Below are 20,622 nucleotides of genomic sequence, written 5' to 3' on the forward strand. Positions count from 1 at the left end.
TAATTTAATTTTATTTTATTTTATATTTTATTTCTGCTCCCAGCACCCCCAGCCAGCACATCCCTGGGCCCCCCCCTTTGCCCCTCCGAGCCCCCCCAGTCCCAACCCCGCTCTCTCCATCCCTAACTCCGCACGGGCACGGTTGCCCGGATCCTCTGCAGGACGCGGCCCTGCAGCTCCTCCCGCACCGGCCACCAGCGGGAAGGGGCTGGGGGGGACACTGAGCCCCCCGAGGGTCTCAAATACCCCAAACCCACTCCCTATTTCCCCCAAACACCCCAAACCCACTCCCTGTTTTCCCCCAAACATCCCCAAAACCCCCACTCTGCATTTTCCCCCAAACCCCATCCCCATTTCCCCCCAAACAACCCCAAACACCATCTTCATTTCCCCCCAAACACCCCTAAAACCCCACTCCCCATTTCCCCCCAAACACCCCGAAACCCCATTTCCCTCCCAAATCTCACTCTCCCCACCACAGCCCGGACACAGAATCAGCAGCAGAAGCAGCCAGGTTTATTTTATTTTATATTTTATTTTATATTTTATTTTATTTTATTTTATTTCTGCTCCCAGCACCCCCAGCCAGCACATCCCTGGGCCCCCCCAATCCCAACCCCGCTCTCTCCATCCCTAACTCCGCACGGGCACGGTTGCCCGGATCCTCTGCAGGACGCGGCCCCGCAGCTCCTCCCGCACCGGCCACCAGCGCAGCGCGGGGTCGCGGGGCTCGGGGGGCCGCTCCCGCTGCCCGCCCGGGGCCACGCTCAGCAGCACATTGAAGCAGATGCCATCGGTGTCCCCAGAGTCGCCGGGGCTGTGCTGCAGCCCCAGCAGCCCCAGAGCCTCGGGCTGCGCCTCCCAGCCCAGGCGCTCCCGCAGCAGCCGCAGCAGCGGCGGGCGCAGCCCCGCACGCAGCTCGGCCGGGGATGTCCCGCAGGCCACCACGGGCAGCTGCGGGGTGGCAGCGGTGGCCAGCAGCAGCCACAGCTCGCCCGAGGCGTTGGAGAAGGGCAGCAGGAGGCGCAGGCAGAGCGGGGAGCAGGGCAGCTCCCGCGGCAGCGTCGGGGGGTGCGCGGGGCTGCGGCGGTAGCGGGCGGCGAGCTCCAGCACGGGCAGGATGTCCGGAGAGCGCAGCGGCAGCGAACGGGGGTCCCCGGGCCACCAGGTGGCTTGGAGGGACTCGGAGTCAGCCTCCTCCAGGGTCTTCAGGGTCCCACCTGAGCGCACAGGGGGGGCACGGAATGGGGGGACAGCGGGAAGGGGCTGGGGGGGACACTGAGATCCCCGAGGGTCTCAAACACCCCCAAACCCCACTCCCTATTTTCCCCCTAACACCCCCAAACCCTACTCCCTATTTTCCCTCAAACACCCCCAAACCCCATTCCCTATTTTCCCCCTAACTCCCCCAAACCCCACTCCCTATTTTCCCCCTAACACCCCCAAACCCCACTCCCTATTTTCCCCCTAACACCCCCAAACCCCACTCCCTATTTTCCCTCAAACACCCCCAAACCCCATTCTGCATTTTCCCCCAAACACTCCCAAACCTACTCGCCATTTCCCCTATTTTCCCCCAAACACCCCACTCCCCATTTCCCCCAAACACCCCCAAACCCACTCCCTATTTCCATGGTTCAGAGGGGACACTGGTGGGACATTGAGACCCCCGAGGTGGCCTCAGAGGGGACACTGCTGGCCCTGTGTGGGGGTTTGGGGGTGGTGGCAGGGGACTGCAGTGGCCTGGCACAAAGGTGCTAAAATCCATCATGGGGTTTGCAGGGGACACCAGTGAGCTGGCACAAAGGTGGCAGGGGACACTGATGCTTGGGCACAGGAGGGGTGGGGACACTGATACCCACCGTGGGGCTGGCAGGGGACACAGATACCCATCACAGGGATGCCACTTGCCATCATGACACTGGCAGGGGACAGGGACACCCATAATGGGGCTGGCAGGGGACAGGGACACCCATCACAGGGATGCCAGCTGGTGACGGGGACACCCACCATGGAACTGTCAGGGGACAGGGATACCCACCATGGGGGTGGCACTTGCCATCACAGGGCTGGCAGGGGACAGGGACACCCACCATGGGGGTGCCAGAGGACAGGGATACACACCATGGGGGTGCCACTTGCCATCATGACATTGGCAGGGGGACAGGGATAAACATCACTGGGCTGGCAGGGGACACTGATAGCCACCATGGGGCTGGCAGGGGACAGGGGCACCCATCACTGGGCTGGCAGGGGACAGGGATACCCATCACAGGAATGCCACTTGCCATTAGGGCACTGGCAGGGGACTGGCATACCCATCATAGGGCTGGCAGGGGACAGGGATAAACATCACTGGGGTGCCACTTGCCATCCTGGGGCTCACAGGGCACTGGGGCACCCATCATGAGGGTGGCAGGGGACACTGCTACCCATCACAGGGGTGCCACTTGCCATCATGGGGCTGGCAAGGGACACGGATACCCACCATGGGGGTGGCACTTGGCATCACAGGGCTGGCAGGGGACAAGGACACACAGATATCCATCATGGGGGGTGCCAAAGGACAGGGATACCCACCATGGGAGCGCCACTTTCCATCATGGAGCCAGCTGAGGACCCTGACACCCACCACAGGACCACCTGGGGACGCTCCCCCCGTGCCCCCCGTGCCCCCCGTGCCAGCACAAACCTGTGGCCCGTGCCAGGAAGGAGAAGCGGATCCAGGCCGGGCCGCGCTCCTCCAGCGCCAGCAGCGTTACGGGCTCGCAGTGCAGCCCCGACTCCTCGCGCACCTCCCGGCGCAGCGCGGCCACGATGGGCTCGCCCCGCTCCACCCGGCCCGCGGGCAGGTACCAGAGACCGCGGCACTCGGGCTTGGCCTCCTGCACCAGCAGCAGCGAGTCCTGGGGACAGGGGACAGCGGGGATGGAGCGGGGTACGGGGGGAAAGGGGGCTGGAATGGGGTACTGGGGATACTGGGGGCTGGAATGGGAGTACTGGGGGGAAAGGGGAGCTGGACTGGGGGCACTGGGGATGTTCTGACTGCACTGGGAGCGCTGGGAAAATGGACTGGGGGCACTGGGGGGCACTGGGCGATGGCCAGGCTGCACTGGGGGGATGTTCCGGCTGCACTGGAGGGCACTGGGGGATGGACTGGGGGCACTGGGGGAATGCACTGGGGGCACTGGGGGCACTGGGGAATGCACTGGGGCACTGGGGGGCACTGGGGAAATGGACTGGGGGGCACTGGGGGGTGGCCTGGCTGGACTGAGGGGCACTGGGGGAATGTCCTGATTGCACTGGGAGGCACTGGGGAAATGGACTGGGGGCACTGAGGGGCACTGAGGGATGGCCTGGCTGCACTGGGAGCACTGGAGGAATGTTCTGGCTGAACTGGGGGCACTGGGCGAATGGACTGGGGGAACTGGGGGGCACTGGGGGGTGGCCTGGCTGCACTGGGAGCACTGGGGGAATGGACTGGGGGAACTGGGGGATGGCCTGGCTGCACTGGGAGCGCTGGGGGAATGGACTGGGGGGCACTGGGAGCAGGGCTGCCTCACCTCCTGGTTGAAGAGCACGGCCAGCACGACGTAGCAAACGTTCCTGCCCAGGCGGACGGGCCCGGGGCACCCCTCGAGAGTCTCCCCCAGTTCCCAGGCGCCTCCATCCAGCACCGCCTCCAGCTCCGGCACCGGCGCGTCCCCCATGGGGGCGGGGGTCCCTGCGGGCGTGGCGGGGCCGCTCAGGGCGTGGCGGGGTCCTGGGGGGGCGAGGGGACCCCCCAGACGTGCAGGCGGGGGGACAAAGAGCCGCGGCGGCGGGGGGGGGCAGGGAGGGGCTCCGGAGATTGGGGGGAGGGGGGGAAGGGTCTGCTGGACTGGGGGATGGGCAGGGGGGGGTAAATGGGGAGGGGGCGGCTGGGCTGGGGGGGGGCGGAGCACGGGAAGAGCTCGGTGGGTTTGGCGATGCAGGGGGGGGCGCAGAAGGGGAAGGGGCGGCTGGATTGGGGGACCCCCGGGGGGGGGTAAGCGGGGAAGGGGTCGGGGAGGGGTTTGGGGGGCAGGCGGGGGGGGCTGCGGTAGGACAGGGGCTGGCTGGACTGGGGGACCCCCGGGGGGGCGCAGGACGGGAAGGGCTGGCTGGACTGGGGTGGGGGGCACGGGAAGAGCTGGCAGGATTTGGGGAGCCGGGGGGGGCTGCGGTACGAGAAGGGCTGGCTGGACTGAAGGATGCACGGGAAGATGAAGGAGGTGAAGGGCTGGCTGGACTGGAGGGTACTGGGAGGGAAAGGATGGCCGGACTGGAGGATACTGGGAGGAAAGGGGTAGCTGGACTGGTGGTTACTGGGAGGGAAAGGCTGGCCGGACTGGAAGATACTGGGAGGGAAAGGCTGACCGGACTGGAGGATACTGGGAGGGAAAGGCTGGCTGGACTGGAAGAGGTAGCGGGAAAAGGGGAGGCCAGACTGGGGCGTACTGGGAGGAATGGGATGGCTGGACTGGGGGATACTGGAAGGGAAAGGCTGGCGGGACTGGGCGGTACTGGGAGGAATGGGATGGCCGGACTGGGAGATACTGGTGGGGAGGGGCTGGCCGGACTGGGCGGCACTGGGAGGAATGGGATGGCCGGACTGGGAGATACTGGTGGGGAGGGGCTGGCCGGACTGGGCGGCACTGGGAGGGTACGGGCGGCTGGACTGGGCGATGCCCGCGCTGGGGTAGAAGAGCTCGCTGGGCTGGGGGGTGCCGGGGGGGCTGGAGCTGGAGCTGGAGCTGGGGGGGTCCCGGGGGTCCCAGGGGGGGAAGGGCTGCAGGGCGAGCTGGGGGAGGGGCTGCTCCCAGCCTGGGGGGCACGGGGGCGAGCTGGGCTGCAGGGTGCAGGGGGGGCTGGGGGCGCACCAGGGCTTGGGGGGTACGGGGAGGGGTTGGGGGGCTGCAATGAGGGTTTGGGGTCTATAGGGGAGGATTTGGGGGGGCTGCAGGATTTGCGGGCTATAGGGGAGGATTTAGGGGGAAGCTATTGGGTGCAATTAAGAGAGGGTTTGGGGGGCTACAGGGGAGGGTTTGGGGGGGCAACAAGGAAAGGTTTGGAGGGGCTACAGTGTGCAGTTAAGGGAGGATTTGGGGGACTACAGGGGAGGATTTGGGGGAGCTATGGGGTGCAGTTATGGGAGGGTTTGGGGGGCTACAAGGGAGGATTTGGGGGAGCTCTGGGGTGCAATTATGGGAGGGTTTGGGGGGCTACAGGGTGCAGGAAGAAAATGGGTAGGGGGTCTGCAATGAGGGTTTGGGGGGGCTACAGGGGAGGGTTTGGGGGGGCTATTGGGTGCAATTAAGGGAAGGTTTGGGGGCCCTCAGTGAGGGTTTGGGGGTGCGGTAAGGGCAGAGTTTGGGGGGCTACAGGGTGCAGGAAGGGAATGGGTGGGGCGTTCAATAAAGGTTTGGGGGCTGCAGTAAAGGTTTGGGGCTGCAGTAAAGGTTTGGGGGGCTGCAGGGTGCAGGGAGGGAATGGGTTGGGGGGGCTACAAGGAAGGGCTTGGGGGGGCTGCAATCAGGATTTGGGGGCTGCAGTAAAGGAAGGGTTTGGTGCCTATAAGGAAGGATTTGGGGGGGTTACAGGGTGCAGTAAAGGAAGCGTTTGGGGGAGCTACAGGGGAGGATTTGGGGGGCTACAGGGGAGGGGTTTGGGGTGCTCTAAGGAGGCTGCAATAAAGATTCGGGGCTCTGCAATGCGGGCACGGTTTTGGGGGTGTTCCAGCAAGGCTCGGCGGGTGCAGCAGGGCTCGGGGGGCTGCCCCAAGGATGGGTGGGATGCAGGAAGAGTCGGGGGGCTGCGGGAAGGGGCGGGCGGGGGGCTGCGAGCAGCATCGGGAGGATGCAGGGAGGACGGAGGGGCTGCCGGGAGGGTGCGATGGGGGCCGGGGGGCTGCGGTGAGCCCGGGGGGGGCCGCGGCGGAGCTTGGGGGGGGCAGCGGCGGCTCCGGGGGTCGCGGGCGGGCTCCGGGACCCCCGCCCCCCCCGCATCGCGCATGCGCCGCGCACTCACCGCGCCGGGGCTCCGCCGCGCCGGCACCGCCCCCCTGCTCAACGCCTATTGGGCAGCGCGCCGGCGCAGCTCGCCGCTCATTGGTTGAGCCTGCTGCCACTCAGATCGGGCGGGACTTGGCCTTAAAGGGGCCGCGTGGGAGCGTGGCGCAGAGTTAATTAGGCGATGCTGATCCCGCGAGGGTCATCCCTTGGTGCCCATCGCCTCTTGTTCATGGCCCAGTGCCCTTTGCCCAGTGCTCGTTGGCTGGTGTTAATTAATTACTCTGTGCCCATTGCCCGGTGTCAATTAATTGCCCAGTGCCCGGTGTTAATTAATTGTCCCGTGCCCAATGCCCGGTGTTAATTAATTGTCCTGTGCCCATTGCCTGGTGTTAATTAATTACCCCGTGCTCATTTCCCGATGTTAATTAATTGCCCCGTGCCCAATTCCCGGTGTAAATTAATTACCCAGTGCCTATTGCCGGGCGTTAATTAATTGCCCCGTGCACATTGCCCGATGTTAATTAATTGTCCCGTGCTAATTGCCCGCCGGTGTTCAGTCATTTTCCTCCATCGGACAGGACGGAGCAGCGCCCTGGGTCCCGCAGCCTCTGGGCAGCGCCATCCAGCTGTTCCCAGCTGTGTGTGGGGCTGAGCCCAGGCAAAACTCATGGCAGCGATGCCCTCTGCCAGCCCCGGCTCTGGCACCTCCCCACATCCCGGGACACCTGAGCGTCCCTGACCCCCGTGGGATGGGGGGGTGGGGATGGTGGAGCATCCTCGGAGCTGAGGGGATTGGGGTGGATGAAGGGAGAGCAGCCCTGATCCCAGTGGGATGGAGGGTGGGTGAAGTGAGACCCTCAGCCAGATGCTGGTGGTGCCACTGGAGCATCCCTGACCCCAATGGGATGAAAAGGGGGTGTAGGGAGAGCAGCCCTCACCCTAATGGGGTGGAGGTGGATAAAGGGAGAGCAGTCCTGACCCCAATGGGATGGAGGGAAAGCACTCCTGACCCAAATGGGATGAAGAGGGGATGAAGGGAGAGCCCCCTGGCGCTGCTGTGATGAAGGGACACACCGAGGTGTGCGCTGCTACCGCCACCAGAGCCCTCTGGCCCCGATGGCACCGCTGGAGGGGCACAAAGGGACACACCGAGGTGGGTGCTGGTGCTGCCAGCGGCCCTGGCACGCTCTGGACACTTTATTCCTCCTGCCCCGAGCCCCGCGGGCAGCTCTGGGAGCAAAGCACCGAGCAAAAGGCGCCCGGTCCCGGCTCCCCGCGGTGTCCCGGCCGTGCCCATGACCGAGGCTCCCGGTGTCTCAGCCATGGCTGTGCCCGAGGCTCCCGGTGTCTCAGCCATGGCTGTGCCCGAGGCTCCCGGTGTCCCGGCCATGGCTGTGCCCGAGGCTCCCGGTGTCCCGGCCATGCCCGAGGCTCCCGGTGTCCTCCCGTCGCTCCGTGCCCTCACTGGCAGCCCCGCAGGACGCCCAGCGCCTCCCGCACGGCGGCGATGATCATCCCGTCCAGCTGCGAGGGCGCAAAGAGGGGGCTCAGCCCCGCTCACCCTACCCCACACCCCCAGATTTCCCCTCCCGAGCCCTCACCTGGGCGCGGAGGCGGCGCGGGGTCCCGGTGCCGAGGTTCCGGAGGCGCACGGCGCTCTCTGGGGACAGGAATTGCTGCTCCACGCTGATGGTGCCGCTCAGGCTCCGCACCTGCCCGTGTTTGCCGTGCCTCAGTTTCCCCTGAGGCTCGGCACGGCCTCTCAGGGAGGGGATGGGGGGCGCCTACCTGGTGGGGAGCCCCGGCGGGGACCAGCACGGCGTCCCCGGGGAGCTGCAGGAGGCTCCAGCCGCTCACCCCGCACTCGTCCCGCAGCCGCCGCCGCAAGGTGGGGTCCAGGTACAACCCGGGGGGGTCCAGGGAGAACCCGGGGGGCTCCAGGTGGAACCCGGGGGGCTCCACTGCGTCCTGCCCCGGCTCCTGCGCCGCCTGTGGGATGCCAGGGGTGAGCGGGGCTGGGTTTGCTCAGTAACAGCTGCTCCTAAGTAGCTCACTTGGGTTTAGGGATGGCAAACAAATTCATTTTGGTTTTTCTTGCTAGATCATGATGCAAAAGGTACAAGGGTTGATCTTTGCTGTTTCTAGCTGCGTTTGTTCATTATTATTTCATCTTTTGGTGTCTTTTCTATTGCCTGTACTGGGACCAGTAAATGCTTTAGTTGGGTGTGGGGAGTAGCTTTGTTATTCCAGGTTGATTGTGCTAGAGTTTGGCATCGAGACCATCTGGTATTAGCAGACACCTTAGCCCCGTCCTGCCCCGGCTCTGGTGCCAGGGGTGAGCGGGGCCGGGGCGCTGGAGGGGGCCGGGGGTGGTGGCACCTGGAGCTGGCCAGAGCTCCATGGAGGATTGAGATTTAACAGCAGGAACTGCTGAGTCACGATGAGACACAAAATAAGCTCCTGTCTTCTGCCTCTCGCCCCATAGCTTATCTCTGTAACCCCAAAGGTCACTTTCCCCTAACCCCTGCTATTGGACAAGTTTGGATCCCCCTTTACCCTATAAAAAGGGGCTGGTTTAGCCCATTCGGGAGAAGAAGAGCCAACACTGGAACCCTTCACAGACCCCCCAATAAAACCATTGCTGTGGAACACCAGGACTCTCCTTCTCCTCTCTCTCGTCTGCCTCTACCCCTGGCCCTATGGTGCCCTAGCAAGCAAGCAAAGAGCTGGAATCCTAAGAGAGCTGAGAATCACTGAAGAGCTGAAACCCACTAAGCTTGCTTGGGACTGAGTTATCTGGGTGGTTCTGCCTCGCTTGGGGTTAAGCCCAATCTAAAGATCTGGGTCTTATCAGGCACCCACCTTGCGCAGGAAATCCCGGATCCGCGGGGCATCCTCGGCACGGAAGATGTGCCACAGGGCACCGGGCACTGCGCCGGCCCCGAGCCGCTCCCGCAGCGGCGCCTCCAGCTCGTCCAGCTCGGCGGGCAGGAGCGGCTCTGCGGGCACAGGGGGCTCAGGGTGGGCGTGGGGGGACCCGCAGGGGGGCGCCAGGGGTCAGGGTGGGACCCCCAGGGGGGTGCCAGGGGCAGGATGGGCATGGAGGGTCCCGCACTTTGCCCCTACCCCGCGGTGCCCGCGCTGCGTGTGCCAGGACGCTGATGGAATCGGCCGCTTCCACTGTCAGGGGTTTGGTCCCAAAGTTCCGCTCCTGAGCAGGCACAGCTGGAAGGGATTTGGGATTGGAGCGGGCGGGGTGAGCCCGGCTGCCCCACAATCACTGGGAACCCACAAAGCACAGGAACCCTCAAAGCCCAGGAACCATCAAAGCACGGCTGCCCCCCAAAGCCCGAGTGGCTCCCAGAGTCCTGGAGCTCCCCAAAACCCCAATGCCCCCCAAAGCCCCAGTGCCCTCCAAAGCCCCGGCGTCCCCCAAAGCCCAGGAGGCCCCCAAAGCCCGAGTTCCCCCCAAAACCCCGGAGCTCCAAAAAGCCCTGGTGCCCCACAAAACCCCGGAACCCCCAAGTCCCGGTGCCCCCCAAAGCCCCAGAGCCCCACAAAGTCCCGGCTGCCCCCCAAAGCCCGGGTACCACCCAAAGCCCTGGTGTCCCCCAAAGCCACGATGCCCCCCAAACCCCAGTGACCTCCAAAGCCCGGCTGCCCCCCCCAGAGTCCCGGGTACCACCCAAAGTCCTGGAGCCCCCCAAAGCTCCGGTGTCCCCCAAAGCCGGGGTGTCCCCCAAAGCCCCGATGCTCCAAAAAGCCCCAGAGCTCCTCAAAGCCCGGCTGCCCCCAAAGCCCCGGTGCCTCCCAGAGCTCTGGAGCCCCTAAAGCCCGGGAACCCCCAAAGCCTGGCTGCCCCCCAAAGCCCAGCTGCCCCACAAAGCCCTGGTGCCCTCCAAATCCCCAGAGCCCCCCAAACCCCAGTGCCTCCCAAATCCCGGTGTCCCCCAAAGCCCCAGTGCCCTGCAAAGCCCGGGGACCACCCAAAGCCCTGGTGCCCCCCAAATCCCGGTGCCCCCCAAAGCCTGGCTGCCCCCCAAAGCCCTGGTGCCCCCCAAAGCCCGGTGCCCCCCAAAGCCGGGTGCCGCTCTCACCGTAGGACACGCAGAGTCGCGGGCGCAGCCAGCGCCGGCCCCGCTGGCCCCGCCGGTCGGAGGCCAGGTTGAGGCGGCCGCTGGCCCCGCAGTACTCGGGCAGGGGCAGGCTGGCCCGCAGGTTGGTGGCCCTGTGACACAGGGCGGGCGCGGTGACACTCAGGAACCCCCCCCCCAGCCCCACTGAGCCCCGCTGGCCTGGGGAGGGGACATCGGGGTGATGCCACCCTGTGCTGTCACCCACCGGCTCAGCTCCGTGTCCCCAAAGCCACGCTCCAGCTTCAGCAGGTCCCCGCTGCTCTGCTCCTGCTCGGGGGATGCTGTGGAGGGACCCCGGTGCCACATCAGGGATGGAGCCTGGCTCCCCTCACACCTCGCCCCAAAATCACACCGGGGACCCCACAGACTCCTCGTCCCCCAACCTGTGCTGGCGGCAAATCCATCCCAAAACCTCCGGCTGCTCATCCGGACTCGGCTCCGCGGTGCCCGCAGATTCACGGCCTCCACCTCCTCCTCCTGCTCCTCCTGCCCCGAGGGCTGGAAGGATTCGGGCGCCCACAGCCGCGGCTCCAGCCGCTTCTGCAGCCCTGACACCAGCACGGGCTGCGGGGGGAGCTGGGGGTCAGTGGGGAAACTGGGGGGCTCCGGGTGTCCCCCCACACACAGTGATGGGGGCTCCGGGTGTCCCCCCATACACAGGGATGAGGGGCTCCGGGTGTCACCCCACACACAGTGATGGGGGCTCCGGGTGTCACCCTATACACAGGGATGAGGGCTCTGGGTGTCCCCCCACAGGCAGGGATGGGGCTCCGGGTGTCCCCCCATACACAGGGATGAGGGGCTCCGGGTGTCACCCCACACACAGTGATGGGGGCTCCGGGTGTCACCCCACACACAGGGATGAGGGCTCCGAGTGTCACCCCACAGTCAAGGACAGGGGGGCTCTGGGTGTCACTTCACACTCAAGGACAGGGGGCTCCGAGTGTCACCCCATAGGCAGGGATGGGGCTCCGGGTGTCCCCCCACACACAGTGATGGGGGCTCCGGGTGTCCCCCCATACACAGGGATGGGGGCTCCGTGTGTCCCCTCACACTCAGGGACGAGGGTTCCGAGTGTCACCCCACAATCAAGGACAGGGGGGCTCTGGGTGTCGCCCCACACTCAGGGACAGGGGGCTCTGCTCCGGGTGTCACCCAGCTTACAGGGACAGGGTCTCTGGGTGTCACTTCACACACAAGGGACGGGGGGCTCCGGGTGTCACCCCACAGGCAGGGATGGGGGCTCCGGGTGTCACCCCACACTCGGGGACGTGGGGCTCCCGGGGTGATGCCGCCCAGTGCTGTCACCCACCCGGTGTCACCCCACACTCACGGACGGGGGGCTCCGGTGTCACCCAGCTTACAGGGATGGGGGGCTCGGGGTGTCATCCCACACGGAGGGTCAGGGGGGCTGCAGGTGTCCCCCACTGACCTGGCCGTGCCTCCAGTGCTCCTGGAACAGTTCGTAGGCGCTGCCGTGGCCGGGCTCGTGCAGCCAGAGCAGCCCGCTGGGGGTCAGCACGCAGGGGGACACGGGGGGCTCCGGGGAGCCGGGGGGGCTCAGCTCGACCCCCGCCTGCCTCTCCTGGATCTTCCTCTCCACCACGCGGGCGATGATGCTGTCCAGGATGCTGGTCAGGCGATTGTCCTGGGGAAAGGGCGGGGGAAAAGATTGGGGAGCCCCTAAGGGCACGGGGACCCCCCAGCCCCAGCAGAGCGGGGTGGGCAGAGGGGCACAGGGTGGGCATCAGGGGCCCAGGGTGGGCAGGAAGGCACGGGGTGGGCAGCGGGACAAGGGTGGGCAGAGGGGCACGGGGTGGGGAGCAGGGCAGGGGTGGGCAGCAGGGTATGGGGTGGGTGGCAGGGGTGGGCAGAGGGGCAGAGGGACAGAGGGTGGGCAGATGGGCACGGGGTGGGCAGGAGGGCACGGGGTGGGCAGAGGGGCACGGGGGTGGGGAGCAGGGTACGGGGTGGGCAGAGGGGCAGGGGTGGGCAGAGGGGCACGAGGGTGGGCAGGAGGGTACGGGGTGGGCAGGGGGGCATAGGGTGGGCATCAGGGCCACAGGGTGGGCAGAGGGGCACGAGGGTGGCCCGGGGGCCGCGGGACTCACGCTGGGCAGTGCCGGTGCCACGGGAGCGAAGGCCATGCGCACCCCGTCCTGCCCCAGGCACAGTTTGACGGCGGTGGAGGCCAGGAGGTCGCAGAGGGTCGCGCTCTGCACGGTCCCCCCCCGCACCGGGGGCTGCCCCGGGGACGGCGCCCCCTCCTCGGGGCTCTCTGCTCGGGGGACAACACGGTCAGGGTGTCCCACGCCGTCCTCCGCACGTCCCCCCATAGCCGGCACCCCACAAAGGGGACGAGGTGCGGCATCCCTGACCCCCCCGGAGCGCGGGGGGGTCGCAGCCGGCCCTACCTTCCTTGATGGGCCGGGCGGGCTCTGCGGGGCCGTGGCTGCTGCGGGGGGGCAGGGTGGGCACCGGCGGCTCCTGGAACACCGCGGGGCTGTGGGGGTACGGCTGGGAGCCGCATCCCGCGCCCTGCACCCCTGCACCCAGCACCCTGCACCCCTGCACCCTGCACCCCTGTGCCCCAGCACCCCTGCACCCTGCACCCCTGCACCCTGCACCCCTGCGCCCCAGCACCCCTGCACCCCTGCACCCTGCACCCCTGCACCCTGCACCCCTGCGCCCCTGTGCCCCTGTGCCCCTGCACCCCTGCACCCTGCACCCCTGCACCCCTGCACTGCTGCACCACAGCACCCTGCACCCCTGCACCCTGCACCTCTGCACCCCTGAACCCTGCACCCCTGCACCCCTGCACCCTGCACCTCTGCACCCCTGAACCCTGCACCCCTGCACCCCTGCACCCCTGCACCCCTGTGCCCCAGCACCCCTGCACCCTGCACCCCTGCACCCTGCACCCCTGCGCCCTGCTGCCCTGCACCCCTGCACCCCTGCACCCTGCACCCCTGTGCCCTGCATCCCTGCACCCTGCACCCCTGCACCCCTGCACCCCTGCACCCCTGCACCCTGCTGCCCTGCATCCCTGCACCCTGCACCCCTGCACCCTGCTGCCCTGCATCCCTGCACCCTGCACCCTGCACCCTGCACCCTGCACCCCTGCGCCCTGCACCCCTGCGCCCCAGCACCCCTGCACCCCTGCACCCCTGCACCCTGCACCCCTGCGCCCCAGCACCCCTGCACCCCTGCACCCTGCACCCCTGCACCCTGCACCCCTGCGCCCCTGTGCCCCTGTGCCCCTGCACCCCTGCACCCTGCACCCCTGCACCCCTGCACTGCTGCACCACAGCACCCTGCACCCCTGCACCCTGCACCTCTGCACCCCTGAACCCTGCACCCCTGCACCCCTGCACCCTGCACCTCTGCACCCCTGCACCCCTGCACCCCTGTGCCCCAGCACCCCTGCACCCCTGCACCCCTGCACCCTGCACCCCTGCACCCCAGCACCCCTGCACCCTGCACCCTGCACCCTGCACCCTGCACCCCTGCACCCTGCACCCCTGCGCCCCAGCACCCCTGCACCCCTGCACCCTGCACCCCTGCACCCTGCACCCCTGCACCCCTGCGCCCTGCACCCCTGTGCCCCTGTGCCCCTGCACCCCTGCACCCTGCTGCCCTGCATCCCTGCACCCTGCACCCCTGCACCCTGCTGCCCTGCATCCCTGCACCCTGCACCCCTGCACCCCTGCGCCCTGCACCCTGCACCCCTGCACCCCTGCACTGCTGCACCCCTGCACCCTGCACCTCTGCGCCCCTGCACCTCTGCGCCCCTGCACCCCTGCACTGCTGCACCCTGCACCCTGCGCCCCTGCACCCCTGCACTGCTGCACCCTGCACCCCTGCGCCCCTGTGCCCCTGCACCCTGCACCCCAGCACCCCAGCACCCAGAGCCCCCCTCCCCGTACCTGCCTGCCCGGGGGCTCCGCCAGGCTCTGCTCCGCGGCCCCCTCCCCGCAGGGACAGCGGGACTCGATGCCAAACTTGGCCCTGACCTCGTGCAGGAGCTTCCAGAGCCGGGTCAGGACTGGGGGATGATGGGGACAGGGGTGTCAACCCCCCAGCAATGACCAGCAGGGATTTTTGGGGTTTTTGGGGGACACACTCACCACAGGTGGGGACGAACTGTGTGGGGACCAGGGATGACACGTGGTGGCCCCGCCCGGGGGTGCACGGGGGTGGCAGCGCCGGACCCTCTGTGACAGAGAGAGGCTTTGTTTGTCCCCAGCGAGCCCCCACGGGGCTGTCACCCCCTTTCCCACCCCTCCCCATCCCCATACCAGCGCCACTCTCCTCCCGCCTGCTGCGGTGGCACTCGGGGCACAGCTGGAAGCCACATCTGGCGCAGCTCCAGTGGGAGTTGAAGAAGCCACGCTGGCAGGAGTCACAGAGCTGGGGGGCTCCTTCCCCCCGCCTCCAGCCCGTCACCCCTGCGGGAAACACATCCTCAGCCTCCCTTTGTCCCCGTGTCCCCAGTGCCACCCCCTCCCTGCTCCCCGTGTCCCCAGTGCCATCCCCACCCTGCTCCCAATATCCTCAGTGCCACCCCCTCCCTGCTCCCCGTGTCCCCAGTACCATCCCCACCCTGCTCCCCGTGTCCCCAGTGCCACCCCCACCCTGCTCCCAATGTCCCCAGTACCATCCCCACCCTGCTCCCCGTGTCCCCAGTGCCATCCCCACCCTGCTCCCTGTGCCCCAGTGCCACCCCCTCCCTGTGTCCCCGTGTCCCCAGTGCCACCCCCACCCTGCTCCCCGTGTCCCTGTGTCCCCAGTACCACCCCCACCCTGCTCCCTGTGTCCCCATGTCCCCAGTGTCACCCCCATCTTGCTCCCAATGTCCCCAGTGCCACCTCCACCCTGCTCCCCGTGTCCCCAGTGCCACCCCCACCCTGTTCCCCATTTCTCCGTGTCCCCAGTGCCACCTCCACCCTGCTCCCCGTGACCCCAGTGCCACCCCCTCCCTGCTCCCCGTGTCCCCATGTCCCCAGTGCCACCCCCTCCCTGCTCCCCATGTCCCCGTTTCCCCAGTGTCACCTCCACTCTGCTCCCTTTGTCCCCAGTGCCACCCCCACCCTGCTCCCCATGTCCCCATGTCCTCAGTGCCACCCCCTCCCTGCTCCCCATGTCCCCATGTCCCCAGTGCCACCTCCTCCCTGCTCCCCGTGTCCCCGTGTCCCCAGTGCCACCTCCTCCCTGCTCCCCGTGTCCCCGTGTCCCCAGTGCCACCTCCTCCCTGCTCCCCGTGTCCCCGTGTCCCCAGTGCCACCTCCACCCTGCTCCCCGTGTCCCCAGTGCCACCCCCTCCCTGCTCCCCGCTCACCCTCGGGCCCTCCTGGCCACGTGTCCCTGTCCCTGCGCACGGCGGCACAGAAAGGGTCCCCCAGGACCCCCAGCAGGTACTTGGCCAGGCAGAGGCCGCTCCCCACGCTCCTGCTCCCCACATTCCTGCTCCCCACATTCCTGAGACCCAGATCAGGGTTGGCCACGTCCCCCTGGGCCTCCCCCAGGCTGCAGAGGCCATCGACGCTCAGCTCGCCGGTGTCCCCAAGGGCCAACCTGCAGGGAGAGGGGACAGAGTTGGGGGGGGCTCGAAATGGGGGGAGGAGACCAGAGGGGAAAATTTGGGGTGGTGGGAGAGGGAAAAGGGCAGGACAAGGAGAGGATGCTGGAAAAGGGCAGGACAAGGAGAGGATGCTGGAAAAGTGGGGGGAGAGGGGGGGATTCTCTAAAGGGGGGTGACAGAGAGGGTGTCCCAAAGAGGGGTGACAGGAGAGGGTGTTGTGAAGCAGGGTGACAGAGAGGATGCTCCAAAGTGGGGTGACAGAGAGAGTGTCCCAAAGAGGAGTGACAGGAGATGCTGTTGTGAAGCAGGGTGACAGGAAAGGGTGTCCCAAAGAGGAGTGACAGAGAGGATGTCCCAAAGAGGAGTGACAGAGAGGATGTCCCAAAGAGGGGTGACAGGAAGGGATGTCCCAAAGAGGGGTGACAGGAAGGGATGCTCCTTCAGGAGGGGACGCTCTGAGAGTTGGGTGACAGGAAGGAAATCCTCTGAACCGGGCTGACAGAAGGGGACATTCCAAAGCGGGCTGACCAAAAGGGCAATTCCAAAGAAGGGGCGGCTCCCCTGCCCCCTGCCCGGCCCTGCGGGCTCCCCCCGGGCTCACCTGCGGAAGTGCAGCAGCCTGCAGCTGCTCTCGGGGGGCTCCTCCTCCTCCTCATCCTCCTCCTCCTCGGCCTCGGGGTCGCGGCCGGCGCGGGGGGCGCAGGCACAGCAGCGGGGGATGCTGGGGGGCAGCGCCGTGCAGGGCAGGCTCTGCAGGCACCACCGGCTCGGCGGCTCTGGGGACACGGGCAGCGCTTGGGGACACCGTGGGGCCCCGTCCGCACCAGCTGCGAGGGACTGGAAGTGCCCGAGGGCAGCTTGGACGGGGCTTGGAGCAACCTGGGAGGGTGCAAGGTGTCCCTGGGCATGGCAAGGGGATGGGACTGGATGGGGTTTTTAGGTCTCATTTAGGGTTTCTTCCAACCCAAAGCATTCCGGGATGCTGGGATCCTATGACAGGCACGCTGTGGCGGGGGCTGGAAACTGGGCCAGAAAGTAGGGCTGGAAATTAGGGCTGGAGCTGCTCAGAGGTCAGGCCTGGGATGCCAACACCTCCCCGAGGAGTCCCTGCCCCAGCCACAGCGCTCCCAAGCCCCGGGAATCCCACCCGAGGGTGTCACGCTGCCCCAGAGGGACATTTCTGTCCGTGGCCACCCCGGCAATCGCTGCCAGAGCCGGGAAAAGCCCCAGCGCAGCAGCTCCGCGGCCCACACGTGTTCCCAGCTCGTGTTCCGGGCGCCAGGGATGCAAAATTCCCTCGGGATCGGGCGCTGCCCCCGCCCTCTCCGCGGCCCCGCTGCGCATCCCGCGCATCCTCACCTTCCTCTCCCAGCTCCATCCTCCTCTCCTCGGCGTCCCCCGCGCTCTCCGTGGCCTTGGTGCCCCTTTTGGCCGCCCCGGCGCCCTCGCCAGCAGGGCGGGGACCCTCGGCGGTGCCGTGGGGGCGTTTGGCCGAGCGCTTGCCCTCCCCGGGGGGCTCGGGACCCCCGTCCCACCGAGGAGCTTTGGAGCGAGGCAGCGACTGCTCCGAGTGCCGCGTCAGCCACGTCTTCTTCAGCTTGGTGTGGTTGCTGGGGGGGCACGGAAAACGCCCCCCGGCCACGGCCACGGTGGGCTCGAAGGGGCTGGGCACCCCCGAGCACCCATCGCAGCCCGGGCTGGGGCACAGACAGCCCGGGGGGGGCTCCGGCTTGGCCACAGCCGCTGGGTAGTGCCCGTCCGCCAGCAGAGGGGACGGATTGGGGTCCCCGCATGGCGGGGGCGAGCGGGGCTGGGCGCTCCGGTAGCCCAGGCGCTCATCTTTGGGCTCCGAGGGTCGTCCCGGCCCCGCGTCCATGGAAAACTCGGCGCCGTGGGGCCGTGAGCCCACCCAGGGCCCCCCGGAGCCCCCCGGGCCGGGCTGCAGGAGCAACAGGGGGCGGCTGCAGCCGGGGGGAGGCGTGCGGGGATGGGGAGCGGGCACCGCCGAGCTGCCCCCCGCCCGGCCATCCCTCCACGGGGCTCCCGGCAGCTCCGGCACCGCCGGCTCCCCCTGCCCGGCTCGGTCCTGCCCTGCTTGGCTCCTGCCCAGCAGCTGCGGCGCCGCGTGGTTCTTGCTCGAGGGGAGGAACCCGGGGCCTTTCTTGGCGTAAAACTCCTGGAAGGGAGCAGAGGGGCGGTGTCACCCCACATGTGGGGGGGTCCCCTCCCGCTTCTGTCACCCGCATCCCTGCGAGGGGGCGATGGGGAGCATTCCGTTCCCGTGCCTCAGTTTCCCCACACCCCTGCCAGGCTGGGCAGCCGCCCGGTGCTTCCCGGTGCCCGGGGCCGGCTCCCGGGGTGCCCGTGTGCCCCGCTGCCAGCGTGGGAAAGGAATGGGGAGCCGCAGCAGCGGCACGGGGCGCGCCCAGGGCTGGCAGCGCTGCCTCCCGCCGCCCCCGTGCCGCGGCTCCGCCGCCGTGACTCAGCCCGGGGGTGGCAGCACCCGCGGGGACAGCGCAGCGTCACCCTCGGCGGGCTGCGAGCCCCCTGCCCACCACCCTCGGGGGCGCTGCCAGGCCCTGCCCGGGGTGCAGGCGGGGCTGGAGCCGCTGTCACAGCCGAGCATCCTCGCTCCGCAGCCTCTCCGAGGGGTCCTACCTTGTTCCCTGAGCTGGAGCAGCCGTCGAAGGGGGGCAGAGCCGCCTTGCACCTCGGCGGGACCCCCAGGTAGAGGGGCTGGCCCCAGGCGGGCCCGTAGGAGCCCAAACTCCACTCGGGGCCGGCGAAGCGCCCGTCCCTCACCGGCCCCGGCCCCTCGGGCCCCGCGGCCCCGAACGGGGGCTCGGCCGGGGGCGCGCTGGGCAGCAGCGAGGACAGGAGGAAGGGGCTGTGCTTGGCCTCCAGGAGGAAGGGGCAGTGCTGGAAGGAGGCCGGGGGCTCTCCGGCCGCGTCCCGGGGCTTGCCGGCGGCGCCGGGCACGGCCAGGGGGTAGCGCTGGTACGCGTGGCTGTAAAGGGCCAGCGGGGCCAGCACGGCCTCGGCCCAGCGCGGCCCCGGGGGCTCCTTGCAGGGCTCCCCCCAGCCCCCCTTGGGCTGCCCGTTCCGGGGCGGCAGCAGCGGGGGCAGCTCCGCTCCGTCCTTGGGGCCCCTGGGGTAGGGGCAGCCCAGGCGGCCCCCGGCGAGCTCCCGGCCGGGTCCCAAACATCCCTCGGAGCCCCTCCAGGGACAGGGACATCCTTTCTCCACGGGGTAGCTCAGCTTGCCGGGCTCCGGGTAGCTCGGGAGTCCCAGCTCGGCAGCGGCGCTCCGGGATAAAAGCATCGCGCTGCTCTCCGTGCCCCGGGAGTCCTGCGCCGCCTCCGGGGCTCTTCTCCACCGCGCCGGGCTCTCCCCCATCCTCGCGTCGCTGGCCATGCTGCTCCCACGCTCATGTGGTGCTCAGCGCCGTCCCTGCGGGCAGGGAGAGCGACATCAGCGGGGAAACTGAGGCACGGGGATGCTTGGGGGTGTTGCTGGGGCTCTGCCTTCAACCCCCCAGCTCCATCCTCCCGCGTTTGGGGCACGGGTGGACGGAGCACTCCCATTTCATAAGGCTGCCACAGCTTGGATCTACCCCAGATCTATGCAAAGTGAGGAGAAAATCAGTTTTGTTTTCTGTGTAACAGATGCCAGAAGCAGAGATGCTCTCAAACACTGAGATTGTCTCCATTTCCAGTAGGTGCTTCATGACCAGAAGTCCTGCCCAGGGCTATTGGCTCTGCAAACAGAGCTCAGCACCAGTTTAATCAGAAGCTGCAAGGGGAAATCAGAGGGGGAACAACAGCGTCCTGTCCTTGGCCCACCAGGCATTGAGCACCAGGCACTGGGCACCAGGAATTGGGCACCAGGCATCGGGCACCAGGCATTGAGCACCAGGCATTGGGCACCAGGCATTGGGCACCAGGCATTGAGCACCAGGCATTGAGCACCAGGCATTGGGCACCAGGCATTGAGCACCAGGCATTGGGCACCGGGCATTGGGCACCAGGCATTGGGCACCAGGCATTGAGCACCAGGCATCGGGCACCAGGCATTGAGCACCAGGAATTGAGCACCAGGCATTGGGCACCAGGCATTGGGCACCAGGCATTGAGCACCGGGCATTGGGCACCAGGCATTGGGCACCGGGCATTGGGCACCGGGCATTGGGCACCGGGCATTGGGCACCGGGCATTGCAGAGCCCGGCACGGCGCGGCGATCCCGGCTCCCCTCCCGCACGGTGAGGGCGGACACGTGTCCGGGCCGGGTGTCGCCGTCGCATCGCGTCCCTCCTGCGCCCATCCCGGCGGGGCTGGCGGCACCCCGCGCCCACCCCCAGTCCCTCCGCACCCAGGCTGGCCCCGCGCCCGGCCGCTGGCACCCAGCGTGGGGAGGCCGTGCCCTGCGCAGGTATTCGCCCCCGGCCAGGGCTGGGTGCGCTTCCCAAGAGGGCTCCCAGCCAGGGGGGAGCTCCACGCTCGCAGGGGCCCCTCCTGGGAGAAATGCCGGGGGGGATTTGTAGGATTAACGCTCCGCCGGGACCCGGGCCACACGCAGGCGCGGCTGCCGAGCCGGACCCCGCATCCCGTCCCCGTGTCCCCGTGTCCCCGTGCCCGGAGCGGCCGAGGGGGACAGAGCCGAGCTCAGCCAGCTCCCAGCCCTGCTGCGGGGGGGGACAGAGCCGCCCCGAGGGCCGGCATGGGGACAGGAGCGGGGTGGGGACAGCACCGTGTGTCCCCAGAGCCGCTTGTTCCTGTCACATCCTCCCCGCAGAGAGGGCAAAGCCGCCATTCCCACGGTGCTCGGGAAGCATCCCGGGGCACCCTGGGGCACAGGGACACCCTGAGGGTGCAG

The 20,622-nt window shown here is 68.0% G+C and overlaps 2 protein-coding genes across 2 annotated transcripts; both read right to left on the minus strand.

Annotated features, from left to right (window-relative positions):
* Positions 1–515: 515 nt before the first annotated feature.
* Positions 516–6,122, minus strand: NUDT18 (nudix hydrolase 18). The gene is made up of 4 exons (XM_066567344.1): positions 6,049–6,122; positions 3,564–3,724; positions 2,693–2,906; positions 516–1,220 (listed from the first exon to the last, which is right to left on the minus strand). The coding sequence occupies exons 2-4, from the start codon at positions 3,708–3,710 to the stop codon at positions 634–636; spliced, it is 948 nt and encodes a 315-aa protein (XP_066423441.1). The 5' UTR covers positions 3,711–3,724; positions 6,049–6,122; the 3' UTR covers positions 516–633.
* On the minus strand, positions 3,746–19,163 carry HR (HR lysine demethylase and nuclear receptor corepressor). Its single transcript, XM_066567211.1, is given in 21 exon segments — positions 3,746–4,845; positions 6,698–6,806; positions 6,808–6,965; positions 7,182–7,337; positions 7,458–7,556; positions 7,634–7,744; positions 7,821–8,021; positions 8,895–9,031; positions 9,159–9,257; positions 10,374–10,449; positions 10,552–10,732; positions 11,601–11,816; positions 12,280–12,446; positions 12,583–12,655; positions 14,095–14,213; positions 14,296–14,382; positions 14,467–14,616; positions 15,507–15,742; positions 16,351–16,525; positions 17,109–17,925; positions 18,408–19,163. Coding segments are annotated over 21 exon segments (5,223 nt in total).
* Positions 19,164–20,622: the final 1,459 nt, after the last annotated feature.

Source organism: Molothrus aeneus, chromosome 29, assembly GCF_037042795.1.
Source record: "Molothrus aeneus isolate 106 chromosome 29, BPBGC_Maene_1.0, whole genome shotgun sequence".
NCBI classification, from domain to species: Eukaryota; Metazoa; Chordata; class Aves; order Passeriformes; family Icteridae; genus Molothrus; species Molothrus aeneus.